This window comes from Ammospiza caudacuta, chromosome 32 (assembly GCF_027887145.1).
Source record: "Ammospiza caudacuta isolate bAmmCau1 chromosome 32, bAmmCau1.pri, whole genome shotgun sequence".
NCBI lineage: Eukaryota > Metazoa > Chordata > Aves > Passeriformes > Passerellidae > Ammospiza > Ammospiza caudacuta.
The window spans coordinates 3,801,299-3,822,630 of NC_080624.1; the positions used below are offsets into that span (position 1 = coordinate 3,801,299).

Below are 21,332 nucleotides of genomic sequence, written 5' to 3' on the forward strand. Positions count from 1 at the left end.
CATTGGCGTTAAGAGGTGGGGAGGTGTGGGCGGTGCCACTACGAAAGAGGCGTGGCCTCGTTTCTAATCCCATTAACTTCACTAATGATTCAATTAATTACAATTAGCTTGACCCGCTTCAACGATTTCATCCCGATTGATTAAATTTATTATTAAATTTGTTTTAAAATTTCTTATTAAATTTTCCCGGGCGAGGCGGGGAAAATGGCGGACAGACGTGACGTCATCTCCTTTTTTCCCGCCTCTCGCTCTGATTGGCCGCTCCCTCAGCGAGTGGGCGTGGCTTTCCCTGTTTGCTTCCTGTTTGGGCGGGGGCGGCAGCTGAGGGTGAGGGCGGTGGGGGAGGGGCGGCCCCGGGGCGGTTTTTGGGGAGTCCTGAGGAGATTTTGGGGGTCCCGGTGCCCCAAACCGGGTCCCCATCGCTGCCCGTGCTCTCCTCAGGCCGCCATGAGCCTGCAGTGGACGGCGGTGGCCACGTTCCTGTACGCGGAGGTGTTTTTGGTGCTGCTGCTCTGCGTCCCCTTCGTGTCCCCGGCCAGGTGAGGGGAGAAGGGGGGGCTAAAAGTGGGGAGGGGTCGCTAAAAGTGGGGAGGGGGGTGCCTAAAAGGAGGGGGTCCCTAAAAGTGGGGAGGGGTCCCTAAAAGTGTGGGAGAGTCCCTAAAGGTGGAGAGGAGTCGCTAAAGGGCGGGGGGGACTTGAAGTGAGGAGGGGTCCCTAAAAATGGGGAGGGGTCGCTATAAAGAGGGGTGTCCCTAAATGAGGGCAGAGGTCCCTGAAAGTTTGGGGGGTCCCCAAAAATCGGGAGGGGTCCCTAAATGAGGGGAGGGGTCCCTGAGGGTCGAGGGGAGAATTTGGGGGTGGGGTCCTTTGGGATTGGGAATTTCCTGAGGGAACTTTGGGGGGTCCTGAGGGGGAATTCCCTGAAATTTTGGGGGTTCTGGGGGGGAATTCCCTAAAATTTGAGGGGTCCTGGGGAGTTTTTGGGGATCCTCAGAGGGTCCCAATTTGTGCCCCCCCCTTCACAAAAAAGCAAAAACATTCCTTAAAAAAACGAAAATTTTCTTCCCTTTTTTCACAACCCTGCAAGTGAAAATTTTGATTTCAAAATCTGGGGGTTCTTGGGGGCGGATTCTCTGGAATTTGGGGGTCCTGGGGGGGTCCCCAATTTGTGAATTTGTGCCCCCCTCCCTTCAGATGGCAGAAGATTTTCCGCTCCCGCCTGGTGGGGCTGGCGGTGTCCTACGGGAACTCGTTCTTCATCGTCCTCATCGTCATCCTCGTGCTGCTGCTGCTCGGTGCGGATTTGGGGTGGATTTTGGGGGAAATTGGGGCTTTGGGGGCAATTTGGGAGATTTAGAGGGGACTTTGGCTGGATTCTGGGAGAAATTTGGGAGGAAATTGGGGATTTTGGGGGAGTTTTATGGGGATTTTAAATGGATTTCAGGGAGATTTTGGGGGAAATTTGGGGGATTTTAGGGGAATTTTGGGAGAAATTTAAGGGAATTTTGGGGAGATTTTGGGGGAAATTTCTGAGGATTTTATGGGAATTGGGATTTTGGGTGGATTTTGGTGGGATTTTTGACGAAACATTGGGTGGATTTTGGGGCAATTTTAAATGGATTTCACAGAGATTTTGGGGAAGTTTTGGGTGGATTTTGAAGGGAATTTTCTGTGGACTTTGGGGGATTTTGAGGGGAATTGGGGGAATTTTGAGGAAATTTTGGTGGAACTTTGGGTGGATTTTGGTGGGGTTTTTTGGGGGTTTTGGAGAATTTTAGTTGGATTTGGAGGGAAATTTGCAGGGATTTTGGGGGAATTGTGGGGGGACTTCAAATGGATTTCAGGGAGATGTTGGAGAAAATTTGGGGGTATTTTGGGGCAATTTTGGTGGAACTTTGGGGCAATTTTGGTGGAACTTTGGGGCAATTTTGGTGGAACTTTGGGTGGATTTTGGGGCAATTTTGGTGGAACTTTGGGTGGATTTTGGGGCAATTTTGGTGGAACTTTGGGGCAATTTTTGGTGGAACTTTGGGTAGATTTTGGTGGAACTTTGGGTGGATTTTGGGGCAATTTTGGTGGCTTTTTAGGGAATTTTGGGTCGATTTTATGAAGATTTTGACACCTTGGGGCGAGGGCTGCCTCGATGCGTCCAGGCAGATTTGGGGTGTCTCTTGGGTGGATTTTGGGGTGTCTCTGGGGGTCTCCCCCCCCTGCTGACCCCCCTGTCCCCCCAGATGCCCTGAGGGAGACCCGTAGGTACAACGTGGGGGACAAGGAGGCTCTGGGCACCAGCCCGGCCGCGCTCGAGCACTTCCACATGAAACTGTTCCGTGCCCAGAGGAACCTGTACCTGGCTGGCTTCGCCCTGCTGCTCTCCTTGTGAGTCTGGGGGGGATTTGGGGGGTCCTGGAGTTGGTTTGGGGGGTCCCAGACACAGTTTGGGGGGTCCCAGACCCAATTTGGGGGGTTTGGAGTTGGTTTGGGGGGTCCCAGACACAGTTTGGGGGGTCCTGGAGTTGGTCTGGGGGGTCCTGGAGGTGGTTTGGGGGTGTTGGGAAGAGGCAGGACCTGGCTGGTTTCACCCTGTTGCTCTCCTTGTGAGTCTGAGGGTGAATTTGGGGGTCCCAGACCCAATTTGGGGGGTCCTGGAGTTGGTTTGGGGGGTCCCAGACCCAATTTGGGGGGTTTGGAGGTGGTTTGGGGGTGTTGGGAAGAGGCAGGACCTGGCTGGCTTCACCCTGTTGCTCTCCTTGTGAGTCTGGGGGGGATTTGGGGGGTTTGGAGTTGGTTTGGGGGGTCCCAGACACAATTTGGGGGGTCCTGGAGGTGGTTTGGGGGGTCCCAGACCCAATTTGGGGGGTTTGGAGTTGGTTTGGGGGTGTTGGGAAGAGGCTGGACCTGGCTGGCTTCACCCTGCTGCTCTCCTTGTGAGTCTGGGGGGGATTTGGGGGGTCCTGGTACAATTTGGGGGGTCCCAGACCCAATTTGGGGGGTTTGGAGTTGGTTTGGGGGGTCCTGGAGTGGGTTTGGGGGGTCCCAGACCCAATTTGGGGGGTCCTGGAGTTGGTTTGGGGATGTTGGGAAGAGGCAGGACCTGGCTGGCTTTGCCCTGCTGCTCTCCTTGTGAGTCTGAGGGTGAATTTGGGGGCTCCTGGTACAATTTGGGGGGTCCCAGACCCAATTTGGGGGGTCCTGGAGGTGGTTTGGGGGGTCCCAGACCCAATTTGGGGGGTTTGGAGTTGGTTTGGGGGTGTTGGGAAGAGGCTGGACCTGGCTGGCTTCGCCCTGCTGCTCTCCTTGTGAGTCCGGGGGGGATTTGGGGGGTCCTGGTGCAATTTGGGGGGTCCCAGACACAGTTTGGGGCGTTTGGGGGTGACCTCCAGGCCCTGATCTCGGCCTAGGCCGCACTCAAAGCCTCCAGCCAGGCCTCACCCAGGCCCAAAGAGCTCCGGGGGGATTCAAGGGATTTGTGAGGTCTCCAACCCAATTTTGGGATCTCTCACCTCAATTTTGGGGCTCCTCACCTCAATTTTGGGCTCCCTCACCCCAGTTTTGGGTTCCTGACCCCCATTTTTGTCCCCCCCAACTCCTGAGGCACCTCCAGGCCCTGATCTCGGCCTAGGCCGCACTCAAAGCCTCCAGCCAGGCCTCACCCCAAGAGGCCTGGGGAGCTCAAGGGGGGCTCTGGGTGATCCAGGGGGGCCCCCATCCCCAATTTTGGGGTCTCTCACCCCAATTTAGGGGTCCCTGATCCAAATTTGGGGTTCTCTGACCCTGATTTGGGGGACCCTCACCTCAAATTTCTCCCCCCACCCCCCCAACCTCCTGAGGGCCCTCCTGGCCCTGATCTCGGCCTAGGCCGCACTGGAGGCCTCCAGCCAGGCCTCACACCCACAGGCCTGGGGGACTCAAGGGCGGCGCCTGGGGGATTTTAGGGGGTCCTTAACCCCAATTTTGGGGTCCCTGACCCCCATTTTTGTCCCCCCAGCCTGCTGAGGCGCCTGGTGACGCTGATCTCAGCTCAGGCTGCCCTGGGTGCCTCCAGCCAGGCCTGAGGGACTCTGAGTGACCCAGAGGGGTCAGAACGAATTCATGGGGGGCTTTTGGGATTCAGTGAGGTTTTGGGGGGTCCCTAAGCCAAATTTGGGCATCCCTCACCCCTACTTTGGGTTCCTGACCCCCATTTTTGTCCCCCCCAACTCCTGAGGCACCTCCAGGCCCTGATCTCGGCCTAGGCCGCGCTTGAGGCCTCCAGCCAGGCCCGAGGGGCTCTGGGGGGCTCTGAGTGACCCAGAGGGGTCAGAATGGATTCAGGGGGGTTTTGGGGGGTCCTTAACCCAAATTTTGGGGTTCCTGAGCCCCATTTTTGTCCCCCCCAACTCCTGAGGCACCTCCTGGCCCTGATCTCGGCCTAGGCCGCGCTTGAGGCCTCCAGCCAGGCCCGAGGGGCTCTGAGTGACCCAGAGGGGTCCGAATGGATTCAGGGGGGTTTTGGGGGGTCCTTAACCTCAATTTTGAGGTCCCTGAGCCCCATTTTTGTCCCCCCAGCCTGCTGAGGCGCCTGGTGACGCTGATCTCGGCCCAGGCTGCCCTGGGTGCCTCCAGCCAGGCGTTCCGCAAGCAGGCCGAGGGCGCCAGCCAGGCCGCGCGGCAGTACCTGGAGGACAACGACGCCCTCAGGAAGGTACAGAGTGCCCCAAAATACCTGAAAACAACCCAGAAATTCCTGGAAACAACCCCCAAAAATTCCTGGAAACAACCCCCAAAAATTCCTGGAAACAACCCCCAAAAATTCCTGGAAACAACCCCAAAAAATTCCTGGAAAAACCCCCCCAAATTTCTGAACCCCGTTTTTTTTTTGTGCCCCCCCAGCAACTGAAGGAGTCTGGGGGGGCCCCGTCCCCCAGCCGGGACGAGAACGAGACCCTCAAGGCCAAGGTGGAGTCGCTGAAGGAGGAGCTGGAGCTCAGCAAGAAGGGTGAGGGGGAAATTTGGGGTTTTGGGGGGGTTAAAATGGAATTTTGGGGGATTTTTGAGGGGCCTGAGGGTGCTAAAGGGGAATTTTGGGGATTTTAGGGGGGGTCTCAGGCGGTTGAAGCAAAATTTTGGGGAGTTTAAAGGGGAATTTTGGGGGGGTTAAAGGGGAATTCGAGAGGGTTAAAGGGGAATTTTGAGGGGGTTAAAGGGGAATTTTGGGGATTTTTAGGGAGTTAAATGAGAATTGGGGATTTTAGGGGGGTCTGAGGGGGTTAAAGGTGAATTCTGGGGGATTTTGAGGGGGAAGATTGGGAATTTTGGGGAGTTAAAGGGGATTTTGAGGGGTTAAAGGGGAATTTTTGGAAGTTAAAGGAGAGTTTTAGGGGTTCTGAGGGATCTGAGGGGGTTAAGGGAGAATTTGGGGCATTTGGGGGACCTAGAGAGGTTTAAACAGGAATTTTGGGGGGGTCTGAGAGGTTTTTTGGGGGGGAATTTTGGGAATTTAGGGTGGTTTAGGATGGTTGAAGATGAATTTTAGAGATTTTGGAGGAGGTTAAAGACCTGGGGAGAGCTGAGAGTGAGACCCTGGGACTGGGAGGGGTTTGGGGTGGTCAGAAAAAGTTCCAAAAATTCCCAAAATTCCCCAAAAATCCCCAAAATTTTCCCCAAATTCCCCCCAGCCCTGGAGAAGGCCGAGAGCGAGGTGCAGGCCATGAGGCGCCAGGCCCAGGGCCTGACCCGCGAGTACGACCGGCTGCTGGAGGAGCACGCCAGGCTGCAGGTACCCCAAAACACCCCAAAAATACCCCCCAAAACACCCCAAAAATACCCCCAAAATCCTCCCCAAATCCCCCCCAAAATACCACAAATTTACCCCCAAAATACCTCCAAAATAGCCCAAAAAAACACCTCCAAAATACCCCCCAAAACACCCCAAAAATACCCCCAAAATACCACAAATTTACCCCCAAAATACCTCCAAAATAGCCCAAAAAAACACCTCCAAAATACCCCCCAAAACACCCCAAAAATACCCCAAAAATACCCCCAAAATCCCCCCCAAATCCCCCCCAAAATACCACAAATTTACCCCCAAAATACCTCCAAAATACCCCAAAAAACACCTCCAAAATACCCCCCAAAACACCAAAAAAATACCCCAAAAAATACCTCAAACCCCACCCCAAAACAACCCCAAAATACCCCCCAAAACACCTCCAAAATACCCCCCAAAACACCCAAAAAATACCTCAAACCCCACCCCAAAACAACCCCAAAATACCACCCAAAACACCCCAAAAATACCCCCAAAATCCCCCCCAAATACCACAAATTTACCTCCAAAATACCCCAAAAAACACCTCCAAAATACCCCCCAAAACAACCCAAAAATACCACAAAATACCCCCCAAAATACCTCCAAAATACCCCAAAAAACACCTCCAAAATACCCCCCAAAACACCCAAAAAATACCCCAAAAAATACCTCAAACCCCACCCCAAAACAACCCCAAAATACCCCCCAAAACACCCCAAAAAATACCCCCAAATTCCCCCCCAAATCCCCCCCAAAATACCACAAATTTACCCCCAAAATACCTCCAAAATACCCCCAAAAAACCCAAAAATACCCCAAAAAATAGCTCAAACCCCACCCCAAAACAACCCCAAAATACCCCCCAAAACACCCCCCAAAATACCCCAAAAAACACCTCCAAAATACCCCCCAAAACACCCAAAAATACCCCAAAAAATACCTCAAACCCCACCCCAAAACAACCCTAAAATACCCCCCAAAACACCCCAAAAATTACCTCAAACCTCACCCCAAAATACCCCCAAAACAGCCCCGGGGACCCCAATATTGCCCCCCAAAAAATATCCTGAGTGGAGCCCTGAAATCCCCCCAAAACCTCCCCAAATCCCTCTGGAGACCCCCCCCAAATCCTTTCCAGGATCCCCCCCCCCAGTGCACCCCAAAACCCCCTTGGGACCCCCAAAATCCTCCCCCAAATCTCTCTGGGGACCCCCCAAAATCCCCTCAAACCCCCCCAAACCCCCTCTGTGACTCCCCCTAAATTTCATAAACCCCCCCAGGGCACCCCAAAACCCTGACGGGACCCCAAAAATCCCCTCCAAAATCCCCTCCTCAACCCTTCCCAATCCCCGAATCCCCCCCAGTGCACCCCAAAACCCCCCAGGGACCCCCAAAATCCTTCCCCAAATCTCTCTGGGGACCCCCCAAAATCCCCGAAACCCCCTCTGTGACTCCCCTTAAATTTCATAAACCCCCCCAGGGCACCCCAAAACCCTGACGGGACCCCAAAAATCCCCTCCAAAATCCTCTCTAGGACCTCCTGAACCCTTCCCAACCCCTGAATCCCCCCCAGTGCACCCCAAAACCCCCCAGGGACCCCCAAATTCTCCCCCTCAATTCCCCCTTTGCCCCCCCCAGGCCGCCCATGACGGACCCCGGGACAAGAAGGAGGAGTGAGGGGGCGGGGCCACGCCCGGACACGCCCACAACCGCTACAAACCACGCCCACAACGGTTCTAAACCCCGCCCCTGGGACCAGACCACGCCCCTTTAAAGCCTCTCCCGGACCAAGCCCCGCCCCCCGTGACCAGGCCACGCCCCCAACGCCTTTTTGGGGAGGGGGTTCTGGCGTCATTTTTGGCACCTTTCCCCCTTTTTTTGGGGTCCAAATCTCATTTTTTTTGGGGGGGGGGGGGGGGTGTCCAAGCCTCGTTTTGGGGAGGCTGAACCCCCCTTTTGTTCCCCCCCCCCCCCCCCCCCTTCTCAGGGGGTTTTTTTGGGGGGCAGTGGGGACCCCTCCCCTTTTTTCTGCTTCAATAAAATCACCTCGGGTGGGGACTCGGTTGGTTTTGGGGACCAAAATTTCCCCCTGGGACCCCCAAATTTCTCCCCTAAAACCCCAAATTCCATCATGGGACCCCCCCCCCCCCCAAATCCCCTGTGGGACCCCCCAAAATCCTCCCTGGGACCCCAAATTCCCCTGTGGGACCCCCAAAATCCTCAGAGACCCCCGAGGTTCCACCTTCTTTTATTGGCACCGTGCACAGTTGGGGGGCTCATGGGGGGCAGGACCCCTCTCTATGGGGCAGGGTCTCCACCAGGGACCCCCAATTTTGGGGCAAGACCCCTGATTTTGGGGTAAAATCCCCCTTTATGGGGCAGAACCCTCAGTTATGGGGTAGAACCCCAAGTTATGGGGCAGAACCCCCAGTTATGGGGCAGGGGGAGCCCCGGTTATGGGGTGGGGTGCAGGGTCCGCGCGTGGCCCCGCAGAGCCTCGAATTCCCGCTGGACAAAATCGGTCAGAGCCTTGCGGAGCTCCAGCTGTGGGGCAGAGACAGAGATGTGGGGCTGGGCCAGGGAACCCGCAGATCTGTGGGGCTGGGAAAGGGATTGATGGAGATGTGGGGCTGGGAAAGGGATTGATGGGATCTGTGGGGCTGGGAAAGGGATTGATGGAGATGTGGGGCTGGGAATGGGATTGATGGGATCTGTGGGGCTGGGAAAGGGATTGATGGAGATGTGGGGCTGGGATTGATGGAGATGTGGGGCTGGGAAAGGGAACCCACAGATTTGTGGGGCTGGAAAAGTGATTGATGAGGTCTGTGGGGCAGAGACACTGAGTTGTGGGGCTGGGAAAGGGATTGATGGGATCTGTGGGGCTGGGAAAGGGATTGATGGAGATGTGGGGCTGGGAATGGGATTGATGGGATCTGTGGGGCTGGGCCAGGGAACCCACAGATCTGTGGGGCTGGGACAGGGATTGATGGGATCTGTGGGGCTGGGACAGGGAACCCACAGATCTGTGGGGCTGGGAAAAGGATTGATGGAGATGTGGGGCTGGGAATGGGATTGATGGGATCTGTGGGGCAGAGACAGTGAGCTGTGGGGCTGGGATCCAGGGATTGATGGAGATGTGGGGCTGGGAAAGGGATTGGTGGGGTCTGTGGGGCTGGGACAGGGAACCCACAGATCTGTGGGGCTGGGAATGGGATTGATGGAGATGTGGGGCAGAGACAGTGAGCTGTGGGGCTGGGATCCAGGGATTGATGGAGATGTGGGGCTGGGATTGATGGGATCTGTGGGGCTGGGAAAGGGATTGATGGAGATGTGGGGCAGAGACAGTGACCTGTGGGGCTGGGAAAGGGATCTATGGAATCTATGGGGCAGAGACACTGAGCTGTGGGGCTGGGAAAGGGAACCCACAGATCTGTGGGGCTGGGAATGGGATTGATGGCATCTGTGGGGTGGGAAAGGGACTGGTGGGATCTGTGGGGCTGGGATCCAGGGATTGATGGGATCTGTGGGGCAGAGGCAGTGAGCTGTGGGGCTGGGATCCAGGGATTTATGGGGTGGGAGAGGGATCCACTTGTGGGGCAGAGAGGCCCTGAGCTGTGGGGCTGAGAAAGGGATTTATGGGATTGGGAAAGGGACCCACAGATCTGTGGGGTTGGGATCCATGGACTTATGGGGCTGAGACCCACACATCTCTGGAGCAGAACCCCAAAATCCCGAGGTAAGAACTCCCCAAATCTCAGGGTCAGAACCCCCAAATCCAGGGGTCAGAATCCCCAAATCCAGGGGTCAGAAGTCCCTAAATCTATGGGTCAGACCCCAAATCTATGGGGCAACCCCCAAATTTCTGGGGTAAACCCCAATTCTATGGGGTAAACCCCAAATCTGGGGTTCAAAACCCAAATCTCAGGGTCAGAACCCCCCCAAATCTCTGGGTCAAGCCCCAAATCTTGGGGTCAGAAGCCCCCAAATGCGGGGGTCCCGCCCCACGCCCACCGTGGGGGTCCCAGCCCCCCAAATGCGGGGGTCCCGCCCCACACCCACCGTGGGGGTCCCGCCCCACACCCACCGTGGGGGTCCCCTCGCTGCGCAGCCGCTCCAGGAGGGGCCGGGCGCTGAACGGGCGCCCCACGACCACCGTGATGCGCTGGGGGGCAACGGGGTCAGTGGGAGCAGGGACCCCAAAACCCACCCTGAGACCCCCAAAAATCTCAGAGAGACCCCCAAAACTCACTCTGAAACTCCAAAACCCACCCTGAAACCCCCCCTGAGACCCCCAAAATCCACCCTGAAACCCCAAAATCCACCCTGAGACCCCCAAAACCCACCCTGAGACCCCAAAAACCCACTCTGAGACCCTGAAATCCCACAGAGATCCCAAAATCCACTCTGAGACCCCCAAAATCCACCCTGAAACCCCCAAAATCCACCCTGAAACCCACCCTGAGACCCCCAAAATCCACCCTGAGACCCCCAAAACACACCCTGAGACCCCCCCAAATGCACCCTGAAACCCCCCAAAACACACCCTGAAACTCCAAAACCCACCCTGAAACTGCTGAAATCCACCCTGAGACCCCCAAAATCCACCCTGAGACCCCCCCAAATGCACCCTGAAATCCACCCTGAGACCCCCAAATCCACCGAGACCCCCCCATAAATCCACCCTGAGACCCCCCCAAATGCACCCTGAAACCCCCCAAAATCCACCCTGAAACCCCAAAATCCACCCTGAGACCCCCAAATCCACCCTCAAACCCCAAAATCCACTCGGAGACCCCAAAAATCCCAGAGAGATCAAAAAAAAAAAAAACCCCAGAGACCCCAAAATCCCCTCAAAGACCCCCCAAAATTCCCCCCAAATGTCACCCCGAGACCCCAAAACCCCCCCAGAGACCCCAAAAACGCTTAAAAGACCCTCAAAAAAACCCCCCGAGAACCCAAAAAATCCCCAAAGAGACCCCAAAACCCCCCAGGACCCCCCCAGTGCCCCCCATTTCCCCTCACCTGCCCCACCCGGGGCACGTAGGGCCGATGGTTGGGGAGGACATCGCTCATCCCTGGGGGGGGGTGACACAAAATGAGGGGGGGGCACAACTGGGAGACCCCTCCCCAAATATCAGGGACCACCCCCCAATATCAGAGACCACCCCCCAATATCGGGGACCCCTCCCCAATATCAGGGACCCCTCCCCAATATCAGGGACCACTCCCCAATATCAGGGAGCACCCCCCCAATATCAGAGACCACCCCCAATATCAGAGACCCCTCCCCAATATCAGGGACCACCCCCCAATATCAGGGACCCCTCCCCAATATCAGAGACCACCCCCCAATATCAGGGACCCCTCCCCAATATCAGGGACCCCTCCCCAATATCAGAGACCACCCCCCAATATCAGGGACCCCTCCCCAATATCAGGGACCACCCCTCAATATCAGGGACCCCTCCCCAATATCAGAGACCACCCCCCAATATCAGGGACCACCCCCCAATATCAGGGACCCCTCCCCAATATCAGAGACCACCCCCCAATATCAGGGACCACCCCCCAATATCAGAGACCACCCCCCAATATCAGGGACCCCTCCCCAATATCAGGGACCACCCCCCAATATCAGGGACCCCTCCCCAATATCAGAGACCACCCCCCAATATCAGGGACCCCTCCCCAATATCAGGGACCCCTCCCCAATATCAGGGACCACCCCCCAATATCAGAGACCACCCCTCAATATCAGGGACCACCCCCCAATATCAGAGACCACCCCCCAACTTCCCTGAGCCCCCCCCCTGGTGACCCCCAAAAATCTTCCCGACCCCAAAATCACCCGGGATAGAATAAAAACCCCTCAGGGACCCCAAAATCCCCTCAAAGACCCCCCAAAAACCCCCCCAAATGTCACCCAGAGACCCCAAATCTCCCCCAGACCCCCCAAAACTGCCCTGGGACCCCCCCCCCCACTCTCCCCTATATCTTTCCTGTGCCCCCCAAATTGCCACAAAAGGCCCCCCAGATCCCTCCTGTGCCCCCCAAAACCCCCCAGACCCCTCCCCAAAATCCTCTCCAGTGTCCCCCCAAAGCCCCCAAGACCCCCCCAAATCCCACCCAGACCCCTCCAAGACCCCCCAAATCCCACCCAGACCCCCCAAGACCCCCCAGGACCCCCCCAAATCCCACCCAGACCCCCTCAGGACCCCCCCAAATCCCACCCAGACCCCTCCAAGACCCCCCAGGACCCCCCAAATCCCACCCAGACCCCCCAAGACCCCCCTAAATCCCACCCAGACCCCCCCAAGACCCCTCAGAACCCCCCCAAAACCCCCCAGACCCCTCCCCAAAATCCTCTCCAGTGTCCCCCCAAAGCCCCCAAGACCACCAAGCCCCCCCAAAACCCCTCAGTGGCCCCCCAGAATCTTCCCCTGTATCCCCCCAGACCCCACTTGTGCCCCCCAAACCACCCCAGGACCCCTCAGACCCCTCCCCAAAAACCTCCCTGGTGTCCCCCCAGAGCACCCCAGGACCCTCCAAACCCCCCCGTGACCCCCCAAAATCTTCCCCTGAATCCCCCCAAAACTCTCTTGTGCCCCCAAACCCCCTCAGGACCCCCACCCAGACCCCCCAAATTCCCCTGGGACCCCTCAAATCCCACCCAGAGCCCCCCAAGACGCCTCAGGACCCCCCCCAAATCCCACCCAGACCCCCAAAGACCCCTCAGGACCCCCCCAAATCCCACCCAGACCCCCAAAGACCCCTCAGGACCCCCCAAATCCCACCCAGACCCCCCCAAACTCCCCTGGGACCCCTCAAATCCCACCCAGACCCCCCCAAGACGCCTCAGGACCCCCCCAAATCCCACCCAGACCCCCAAAGACCCCTCAGGACCCCCCCAAATCCCACCCAGACCCCCCCAAAGCCCCCCAGGACCCCCCCAAATCCCACCCAGACCCCCCCAAAGCCCCCCAAGACCCCCCCAAATCCCACCCAGACCCCCTCAGGACCCCCCCAAATCCCACCCAGACTCCCCCAAGACCCCCCAAGACCCCCCCAAATCCCACCCAGACCCCCCCAAGACCCCCCAGGACCCCCCCAAATCCCACCCAGACCCCCCCAAGACCCCCCAGGACCCCCCCAAATCCCACCCAGACCCCCCCAAGACCCCCCAGGACCCCCCCAAATCCCACCCAGACCCCCCCAAGACCCCCCAGGACCCCCCCAAATCCCACCCAGACCCCCCAAGACCCCTCAGGACCCCCCCAAATCCCACCCAGACCCCCCCAAACTCCCCTGGGACCCCTCAAATCCCACCCAGACCCCCCCAAGACCCCCCCAAATCCCACCCAGACCCCTCAGGACCCCCCCAAATCCCACCCAGACCCCCCCAAGACCCCCCAGGACCCCCCAAAGCCCCCCCTCACCCCCGTGCCACAGCGGGAGGATCACGGGGTCCCGGCGACACTCGGCCAGGAGCCGCCCGATGCCTGGGGGGGGAAATTTGGGGGCGTTTTTGGGGGGCTTTGGGACCCCCCGGGGGAATTTGGGGGGCTCTGCATCTCCAGGGTGGATTTGGGGAATTTGGGGAGGGGGTTTGAGGGGAGCCAGGGGGGTTTTGGGGTCTTTGGGGGTGATTGGAGGGATTTAGGGGGGGGGGGGGTCTTCAGAACCCTGGGAGGGATTTGGGGGTCTCAGAGGGGTCTGGGAGGGGTTTAGGGGATTTTTGGGGGGGATTTGGGGGGGCTCTGGATCTCTAGGGGGGATTTGGGGACTTTGAGGGGGGGTTTGAAGGGACCCAGGGGGGTTTTGGGGTAATTGGAGGAATTTGGGGAGGGGGTCTTTAAAACCCTGGGAGGGAATTTGGGGAAGTTTTGGGGGTCTCAACGGGGTTTAGGGGATTTTTGGGGGGCTTTGGGACCCCAGGGAGGCATTGGGGGATTTGGGGAGGGGGTTTGAGGGGAGCCAGGGGGGTTTTGGGGTGATTGGAGGGATTTGGGGAGGGGGTCTTTAAAACCCTGGGAGGGATTTGGGGGAGATTTGGGGGTCTCAAAGGGGTTTGGAGGGGATTTTGGGGACATTTTGAGGGGCTTTGGAAAGCCAGGGAGGATTTGGGGGATTTGGGGAGGGGGTTTGAAGGGACCCAGGGGGGTTTTGGGGTGATTGGAGGGGTTTGAGGGGGGGTCTTCAGAACCCTGGGAGGGATTTGGGGGTCTCAGAGGGGTCTGGGAGGGGTTTAGGGGATTTTTGGGGGGGATTTGGGGACTTTGAGGGGGGGTTTGAAGGGACCCAGAGGGGTTTTGGGGTAATTGGAGGAATTTGGGGAGGGGGTCTTTAAAACCCTGGGAGGGAATTTGGGGAAGTTTTGGGGGTCTCAACGGGGTTTAGGGGATTTTTGGGGGGCTTTGGGACCCCAGGGAGGCATTGGGGGATTTGGGGAGGGGGTTTGAGGGGAGCCAGGGGGGTTTTGGGGTGATTGGGGGGGTCTGGAGGGGTCTTCAGAACCCCACTGAGGGAATTTGGGGCGAGTTTGGGATTTTTGGGGCATTTTTGGGGGGTCTGGGGGGATTTTTGGGGTCCCAGGTTTTTTTTGGGGTCCCAGGGTTTTTTTTGGGGTCCCTGGAGTTTTTTGGGGGGAGTTTGGGGTGGGATTGGGACATTTTGGGGTTTTTTGAGGGGATTTTTGGGGTCCCAGGGTTTTTTTTGGGGTCCCTGGAGTTTTTTGGGGGGAGTTTGGGGTGGGATTGGGACATTTTGGGATTTTTTGAGGGGATTTTTGGGGTCCCAGGGGGTTTTGGGGGGGATCCAAGGGGGATTTGGGGGTTTTACTGGGGTTCTCAGGGCAGGATTTGGGTATTTTGGGGGGAATTTTTGGGGTTTCTTTGGGGGGTCTGGGGCAGGTTTGGGATTTTTGGGGTCCCAGGGGGTTTTGGGGGGGATCCAAGGGAATTTTTGGGGTTTTTTTGGGGGGGGTCTCACCCCACTTGAAACGAGCGACCTCCTGGCCCAGGTTCACTTTACCTGGAGAGGGAACATGGAGCTGAGGGGGTCAGGACCCCCAAAATTCCCCCAGGACCCCCAAAATCCCCCCAAGGACCCCAAATTCCCCCCTGGGGACCCCAGAATTCTTCCAGGACCCCCAAATCCCCTCCAGGACCCCAAAATCCACCCAGAGATCCCCAAAATCCCCTCCAGGACCCCCAAAATCCCCTCCAGGACCCCAAATTCCCCCCTGAGGACCCCAGAATTCTTCCAGGACCCCCAAAATCCCCTCCAGGACCCCCAAATCCCCTCCAGGACCCCCAAAATCCACCCAGAGATCCCCAAAATCCTCTCAAGAAACCCCAAAATCCGCCCAGGGACCCCAAATTCCCCCCTGGGGACCCCAGAATTCTTCCAGGACCCCAAAATCCACCCAGAGATCCCCAAAATCCCCTCCAGGAATCCCAAAATCCTCTCAAGAAACCCCAAAATCCTCTCAAGAAACCCAAAAATCCCCTCCCAGTTCTTCCCAGTCCCCCTCAATCCCTTCCCAGTTCCCTCCCATTGCTCCCAGTACCCTCCCAATCCCCTCCCAGTGCTCCCAGTTCCCTCCCAATCCCTTCCCAGTTTCCTCCCAGTGCTCCCAGTCCCTTCCCAGTCCCTCCCAGTTCCCTCCCAGTGCTCCCAGTCCCATCTCATTTCCCTCCCAGTTCCCTCCCAGTTCCATCCCAGTCCCTCCCAGTGCTCCCAGTCCCTCCCAGTGCTCCCAGTTCCTCTCAATCCCTTCCCAGTTTCCTCCCAGTGCTCCCAGTTCCATCCCAGTTTCCTCCCAGTGCTCCCAGTCCCATCTCATTTCCCTCCCAGTTCCCTCCCATTGCTCCCAGTTCCCTCCCAATCCCTTCCCAGTTTCCTCCCAGTGCTCCCAGTCCCTTCCCAGCCCCTCCCAGTGCTCCCAGTCCCATCTCATCTCCCTCCCAGTTCCCTCCCAGTCCATCCCAGTCCCTCCCAGTACCCTCAGGGAACACGTGCACCCAGTCTCCCTGGTTGAGCTTCTCCAGGATGAAATCCATCCCTCGCTGGTAAACGCCGTCCCCTGCGGGACCAGTTCAAACTGGGACGCTCCCAGTACGGACTGGGAACATCCCAGAGCAGCCACAGCCATCCCAGTATGGACTGGGAACATCCCAGTACGGACTGGGAGCGACCCAGAGCAGCCACAGCCATCCCAGTATGGACTGGGAGTGACCCGGTGCCTCCCAGTATCAATTAGAAGCTGCCCAGTCCCTCCCAGTGCTCCCAGCTCCCCTCTCAGCTCATTCCCAGTTTGTCCCAGTCCCTCCCAGTCCATTCCCAGTCCGTCCCAGTCCCTCCCAGTGCTCCCAGTTCCCCTCCCATTCCCACCCAAATCCCTCTCCCAGTCCCCTCCCAGTTTGTCCCAGTCCCTCCCAATCCCATCCCAGTCCCTCTCAGCGCTCCCGACTCCCCCCCAGTTTATCCCAGTTTGTCCCAGTTTATCCCAGTCCCTCCCAGTCCATCCCAGTTCCCCCGTTACCGCGGCACACTGGCACGCAGCGCCCCCAGTCCCTCCCAGTCCGTCCCAGTTTATCCCAGTCCCTCCCAGTTCCCCCGTTACCACGGCACACAGCGCTCCCAGTTTATCCCAGTTTATCCCAGTCCATCCCAGTTTATCCCGTTACCGCGGCACACGGGCACGCAGCGCTCCCAGTTTGTCCCAGTTTATCCCAGTCCATCCCAGTTTATCCCGTTACCGCGGCACACGGGCACGCAGCGCTCCCAGTTTGTCCCAGTTTATCCCAGTTTATCCCAGTTTATCCCAGTCCCTCCCAATCCATCCCAGTTTGTCCCAGTCCCTCCCTCTCTGTCCCAGTCCATCCCAGTTCCCCCGTTACCGCGGCACACGGGCACGCAGCGCTCCCAGTTTATCCCAGTTTATCCCAGTTTGTCCCAGTTTGTCCCAGTTTGTCCCAGTTTGTCCCAGTTTGTCCCAGTCCATCCCAGTTTATCCCAGTTTATCCCAGTTTATCCCAGTTTGTCTTAGTTTATCCCAGTTTATCCCAGTTTGTCCCAGTTTGTCTCAGTTTGTCTCAGTTTGTCCCAGTTTGTCCCAGTTTGTCCCAGTCCATCCCAGTTTGTCCCAGTTTGTCCCAGTTTGTCCCAGTTTATCCCAGTTTGTCCCAGTTTGTCCCAGTTTATCCCAGTTTATCCCAGTTTGTCCCAGTTTATCCCAGTTTGTCCCAGTTTGTCCCAGTTTGTCCCAGTCCATCCCAGTTTGTCCCAGTTTATCCCAGTCCATCCCGGTACCGCGGCACACGGGCACGCAGCGCCCCAGGCTGAAGAAGAGCGAGTGCAGCTCCCGCGTGAAGCAAATGTCAGCGGCCGTGGGGGTCCTGGGGAGGGGAAATGTGGGGAGGGGGCGCTGGGACCCCCCCAGACCCTCCTGGGACCCCCCCAATCCCCCCCAGCCCTACCAGCGCATCCTGGGCAGGTTCCAGACGTGTCGCAGCTTCAGGGACCCTGGGGGGGCCACAGGGGTCAGGGGGACCCCCCAAAAACCCCCCTAAAACACCCCCTGAGACCCCCCTAAAACACCCCAGAAACCCCCCTAAAACACCCCCTGAGACCCCTCTGAAACCCCCCTGAGACCCCTCCAAAACACCCCCTGAGACCCCCCTAAAACACCCCCTGAGACCCCCCTAAAACACCCCCTGAGACCCCCCTAAAACACCCCAGAAACCCCCCTAAAGCACCCCCTGAGACCCCTCTGAAACCCCCCTGAGACCCCTCCAAAACACCCCCTGAGACCCCCCTAAAACACCCCCTGAGACCCCCCTAAAACACCCCCTGAGACCCCCCTAAAACCCCCTGAGACCCCCCACAAAACACCCCCTGAGACCCCCCACAAAACACCCCGAGACCCCCCTAAAACCCCCCCTGAGACCCCTCCAAAACCCCCGAGACCCCCCACAAAACACCCCCTGAGACCCCCCAAAAACCCCCTGAGACCCCTCTGAAACCCCCCTGAGACCCCCCAAAAACCCCCTGAGACCCCTCTGAAACCCCCCCCAAAACACCCCCTGAGACCCCCCTAAAACCCCCCCTGAGACCCCCAAAATACCCCGAGACCCCTCCGAAACCCCCCTGAGACCCCCCCAAAACACCCCCGAGACCCTCCTAAAACACCCCCTGAGACCCCCCTAAAACACCCCCTGAGACCCCTCCGAAACCCCCCTGAGACCCCCCCCAAAACACCCCCCAAACCCTCCTGACCCCCCCCCAGACCCCTCAAATCCCCCCCCTTCAACCCCTTTAGGACCCCCCCAGATCCCTCAGGACCCCCTTGGGACCCCTCTTAACTCCCCCCAGCCCCCTCGAAGACCCCCAAAAACCACCCAGGACCCTCCCAAAATTCTTCAGACCCCCCCCCAAATTGTTCAAACCTCCTCAAGACCCCCCCGAATTTCTCCTTCATCCCCTCCAGACCAAACTGGGACCCCCCCCCAAACCCCTTCAGGACCCCCAAAATTCCTTCTCCAACCCCTTTAGAACACCCTGGGACCCCCCCCAGCCCCTCAAGGACCCCCAGAACTCCCCCAGACCCACCAAGACCCCCCCCCAAACCCTTTCAAACCCCCCAACGCCCCCCCCCAGGACCCCCCAAACCCCTTCAGGACCCCCCAAAACCCTTCAGGACCCCCCAAACCCCTTCAGGACCCCCAAAATTCCTTCCCCAACCCCTTTAGAACACCCTGGGACCCCCCCCCAGCCCCTCAAGGACCCCCCCAAAACCCTTCAGGACCCCTCCCCAATGCCCCCCCAGCCCCTTTAGGACCCCCCAAACACCCTCCAAACCCACCCAGGACCCCCCAAAACCCTTCAGGACCCCCCCCAGATTCCTTCCCCAACCCCTTTAGAACACCCTGGGACCCCCCCCAGCCCCTCTAGGACCCCCAGAGACTCCCCCAAAATAATCCAGACCCCCTCAAGGACGCCCCCAAAACCCTTCAGACCCCTCCCCAATGCCCCCCCCCCCCTCAATCCCCTTTAGGACCCTCCAGACCACCCTGAGACCCTCCCCCCAAAACCCTTCAGGACCCCCCAAACCCCTTCAGGACCCCCCAAATTCCTTCCCCCAATCCCTTTAGGACCCCCAGGACTCCCCCAAAAATGCCATCCAGACCCCTCCCCAATGCCCCCCCAGCCCCTTTAGGACCCCCAGAGACTCCCCCAAAATAATCCAGGACCCCTCAAGGACCCCCCCAAAACCCTTCAGGACCCCCCAACCCCTTCAGGACCCCCCAAATTCCTTCCCCAATCCCTCTAGGACCCCCAGAGACTCCCCCAAAATAATCCAGACCCCCTCAAGGACCCCCCCAAAACCCTTCAGACCCCTCCCCAATGCCCCCCCCCCCTCAATCCCCTTTAGGACCCTCCAGACCACCCTGAGACCCCCCCCCAAAACCCTTCAGGACCCCCCCAAACCCCTTCAGGACCCCCCCTGGGACCCCCCAAACCCCCCCAGGACCCCCCCCAGGTACCCCAGAGGTGGGGGTCGTCCATGCAGGAGGCGTGGTTGGACAGGGTCAGCAGGGGGGTCCCGGGCCCCCTCCTCTCCACCAGCTCGTGCAGCACCTCGGCGTTGTGAACCCGCAGCCGGTTCAGGTACCCTGGGGAGGGGTCCCGGGGGGGTCCTCGAGGTGGTTTAAGGGGGTTGGGAGGGTCCTCAAGGGGTCCCAAGGGGTTGGAGAAGGAATTTGGGGGCTTTTGGGGGGGTCCTTGGGGGTCCCAGAGGGGCTGGGGAGGGTCCCAGGGGGTTCTAAAAGGGTTGGAAAAGAAATTTGGGGGGGTTTAGGGTGGGTCTGAAGGATTTGGGGGGGGTCCTCAAGGAGGTTTAAAGGGGCTGGGGGGGTCCTTGGGGGTCCCAGAAGAGCTGGGGAGGGTCCTCAAGGGGTTCTAAAGGGGTTGGAGAAGGAATTTGGGGGTTTTTGGGGGGGTCCTGAGGGGTCCTCGAGGAGGTTTAAAGGGGTTGGGGGGGGTCCCAGGGGGTTCTAAAGGGGTTGGAAAAGGAATTGGGGGGTTTTTGGGGGGGTCCTGAGGGGTCTTCAAGGAGGTTTAAAGGGGCTGGGGGGGTCCTTGGGGGTCCCAGAGGGGCTGGGGAGGGTCCCAGGGGGTTCTAAAGGGGTTGGAAAAGAAATTTGGGGGGTTTAGGATGGGTCTGAAGGATTTTGGGGGGTCCTCAAGAAGATTTAAGGGGGTTGGGAGGGTCCTCAAGGGGTCCCAAGGGGTTAGAGAAGGAATTTGGGGGTTTTTGGGGGGGTCCTGAGGGGTCTTCAAGGAGGTTTAAAGGGGTTGGGGGGGTCCCAGGGGGTCCTAAAGGGGTTGGAAAAGGAATTTGGGGGGTTTAGGATGGGTCTGAAGGATTTTGGGGGGTCCTCAAGGGGTCCCAAGGTGTTGGAAATGAGGGTTTGAAAAGTTTTGGGGGGTCCTAAAGGGGCTGGGGGCGTCCCCAGGGGGTACTAAAGGGGTTCGAGGAAGAATTTGGGGAGGGTCTGAAGAGTTTTGGGGGTTTTGGGGGGTCCTAGAAGGGGCTGGGGGGGTCCCCAGGGGGTTCTAAAGGGGTTGGAAGAGAAATTTGGGGGGGTCTTGGGGGGGTCTGCAGGATTTTGGGGGGATCCTGGGGGATCACGAAGGGTCCTCAAGGAGATTTAAGGGGCTTGGGGGGGGGTTTCCCCTCAGAACGGGGTTTTGGGTGGTTTCCCTTCAGAAACGGAATTTGGGGGGGTTTCCCCTCAGAACGGGGATTTAGGGGGTGTCTTTCCCTCAGAACCGGGATTTTGGGGGGGTCTCCCCTCAGAACGGGGATTTAGGGGGGTCTCTCCTCAGAACGGGGATTTTGGGGGTGTCTCCCCTCAGAACGGGGATTTAGGGGGTGTCTTTCCCTCAGAACCGGGATTTTGGGGGTGTCTTTCCCTCAGAACCGGGATTTAGGGGGTGTCTTTCCCTCAGAATCGGGATTTAGGGGTGTCTCCCCTCAGAACGGGGATTTAGGGGTGTCTCCCCTCAGAACGGGGATTTAGGGGTGTCTCCATTCAGAACGGGGATTTAGGGGGTGTCTCCCCTCAGAACGGGGATTTAGGGGTGTCTCCCCTCAGAACGGGGATTTAGGGGTGTCTCCATTCAGAACGGGGATTTAGGGGGTGTCTTTCCCTCAGAACGGGGATTTTGGGGGTGTCTCCCCTCAGAATCGGGATTTGAGGAGGGGTCTCCCAGATTTTGGGGGGGGGGGGGGTCACTCACGGGTCCACACGCAGCTGTAGGTGCCCACCAGGCCCGTGACCACGCGGCTCGCCAGGGCCCAGCGCCGCGACGGCTCCGTGGGGAACGGCCATTGCACGGCCAGCGGCATCCTCGGGGGGGGCACCGGCCCCCGGCCCCCCCCGGGACCCCCCAAAGCCCCCCCGGGACCCCCCAAATTCCCCCCCGGCCCCGCTGCCCCCGCCGCGCTGCCGTAAAGCGCGCCGCACGCCCC

At 58.6% G+C, this 21,332-nt stretch overlaps 2 protein-coding genes across 3 annotated transcripts; one reads left to right on the top strand and one right to left on the bottom strand.

The window, feature by feature from the left end:
* The first annotated feature begins 308 nt into the window (after positions 1–308).
* On the top strand, positions 309–7,760 carry BCAP31 (B cell receptor associated protein 31). Its single transcript, XM_058822434.1, has 8 exons — positions 309–327; positions 442–539; positions 1,195–1,295; positions 2,235–2,379; positions 4,549–4,684; positions 4,873–4,978; positions 5,658–5,758; positions 7,433–7,760. The coding sequence occupies exons 2-8, from the start codon at positions 448–450 to the stop codon at positions 7,469–7,471; spliced, it is 720 nt and encodes a 239-aa protein (XP_058678417.1). The 5' UTR covers positions 309–327; positions 442–447; the 3' UTR covers positions 7,472–7,760.
* Positions 7,761–8,042: 282 nt separating this feature from the next.
* On the bottom strand, positions 8,043–21,265 carry TAFAZZIN (tafazzin, phospholipid-lysophospholipid transacylase). Of its 2 annotated transcripts, none has more exons than XM_058822432.1 (10): positions 21,101–21,265; positions 19,342–19,494; positions 17,275–17,320; positions 17,108–17,193; positions 15,798–15,878; positions 14,783–14,824; positions 13,231–13,293; positions 10,817–10,869; positions 9,879–9,956; positions 8,043–8,338 (listed from the first exon to the last, which is right to left on the bottom strand). In XM_058822432.1, the coding sequence occupies exons 1-10, from the start codon at positions 21,207–21,209 to the stop codon at positions 8,249–8,251; spliced, it is 801 nt and encodes a 266-aa protein (XP_058678415.1). In that variant the 5' UTR covers positions 21,210–21,265; the 3' UTR covers positions 8,043–8,248. The 2 variants fall into 2 exon arrangements, with proteins under 2 accessions (XP_058678415.1, XP_058678416.1); XM_058822433.1 differs by having other exon boundaries at positions 19,342–19,470; positions 21,101–21,258.
* Between the last annotated feature and the right edge of the window lie 67 nt (positions 21,266–21,332).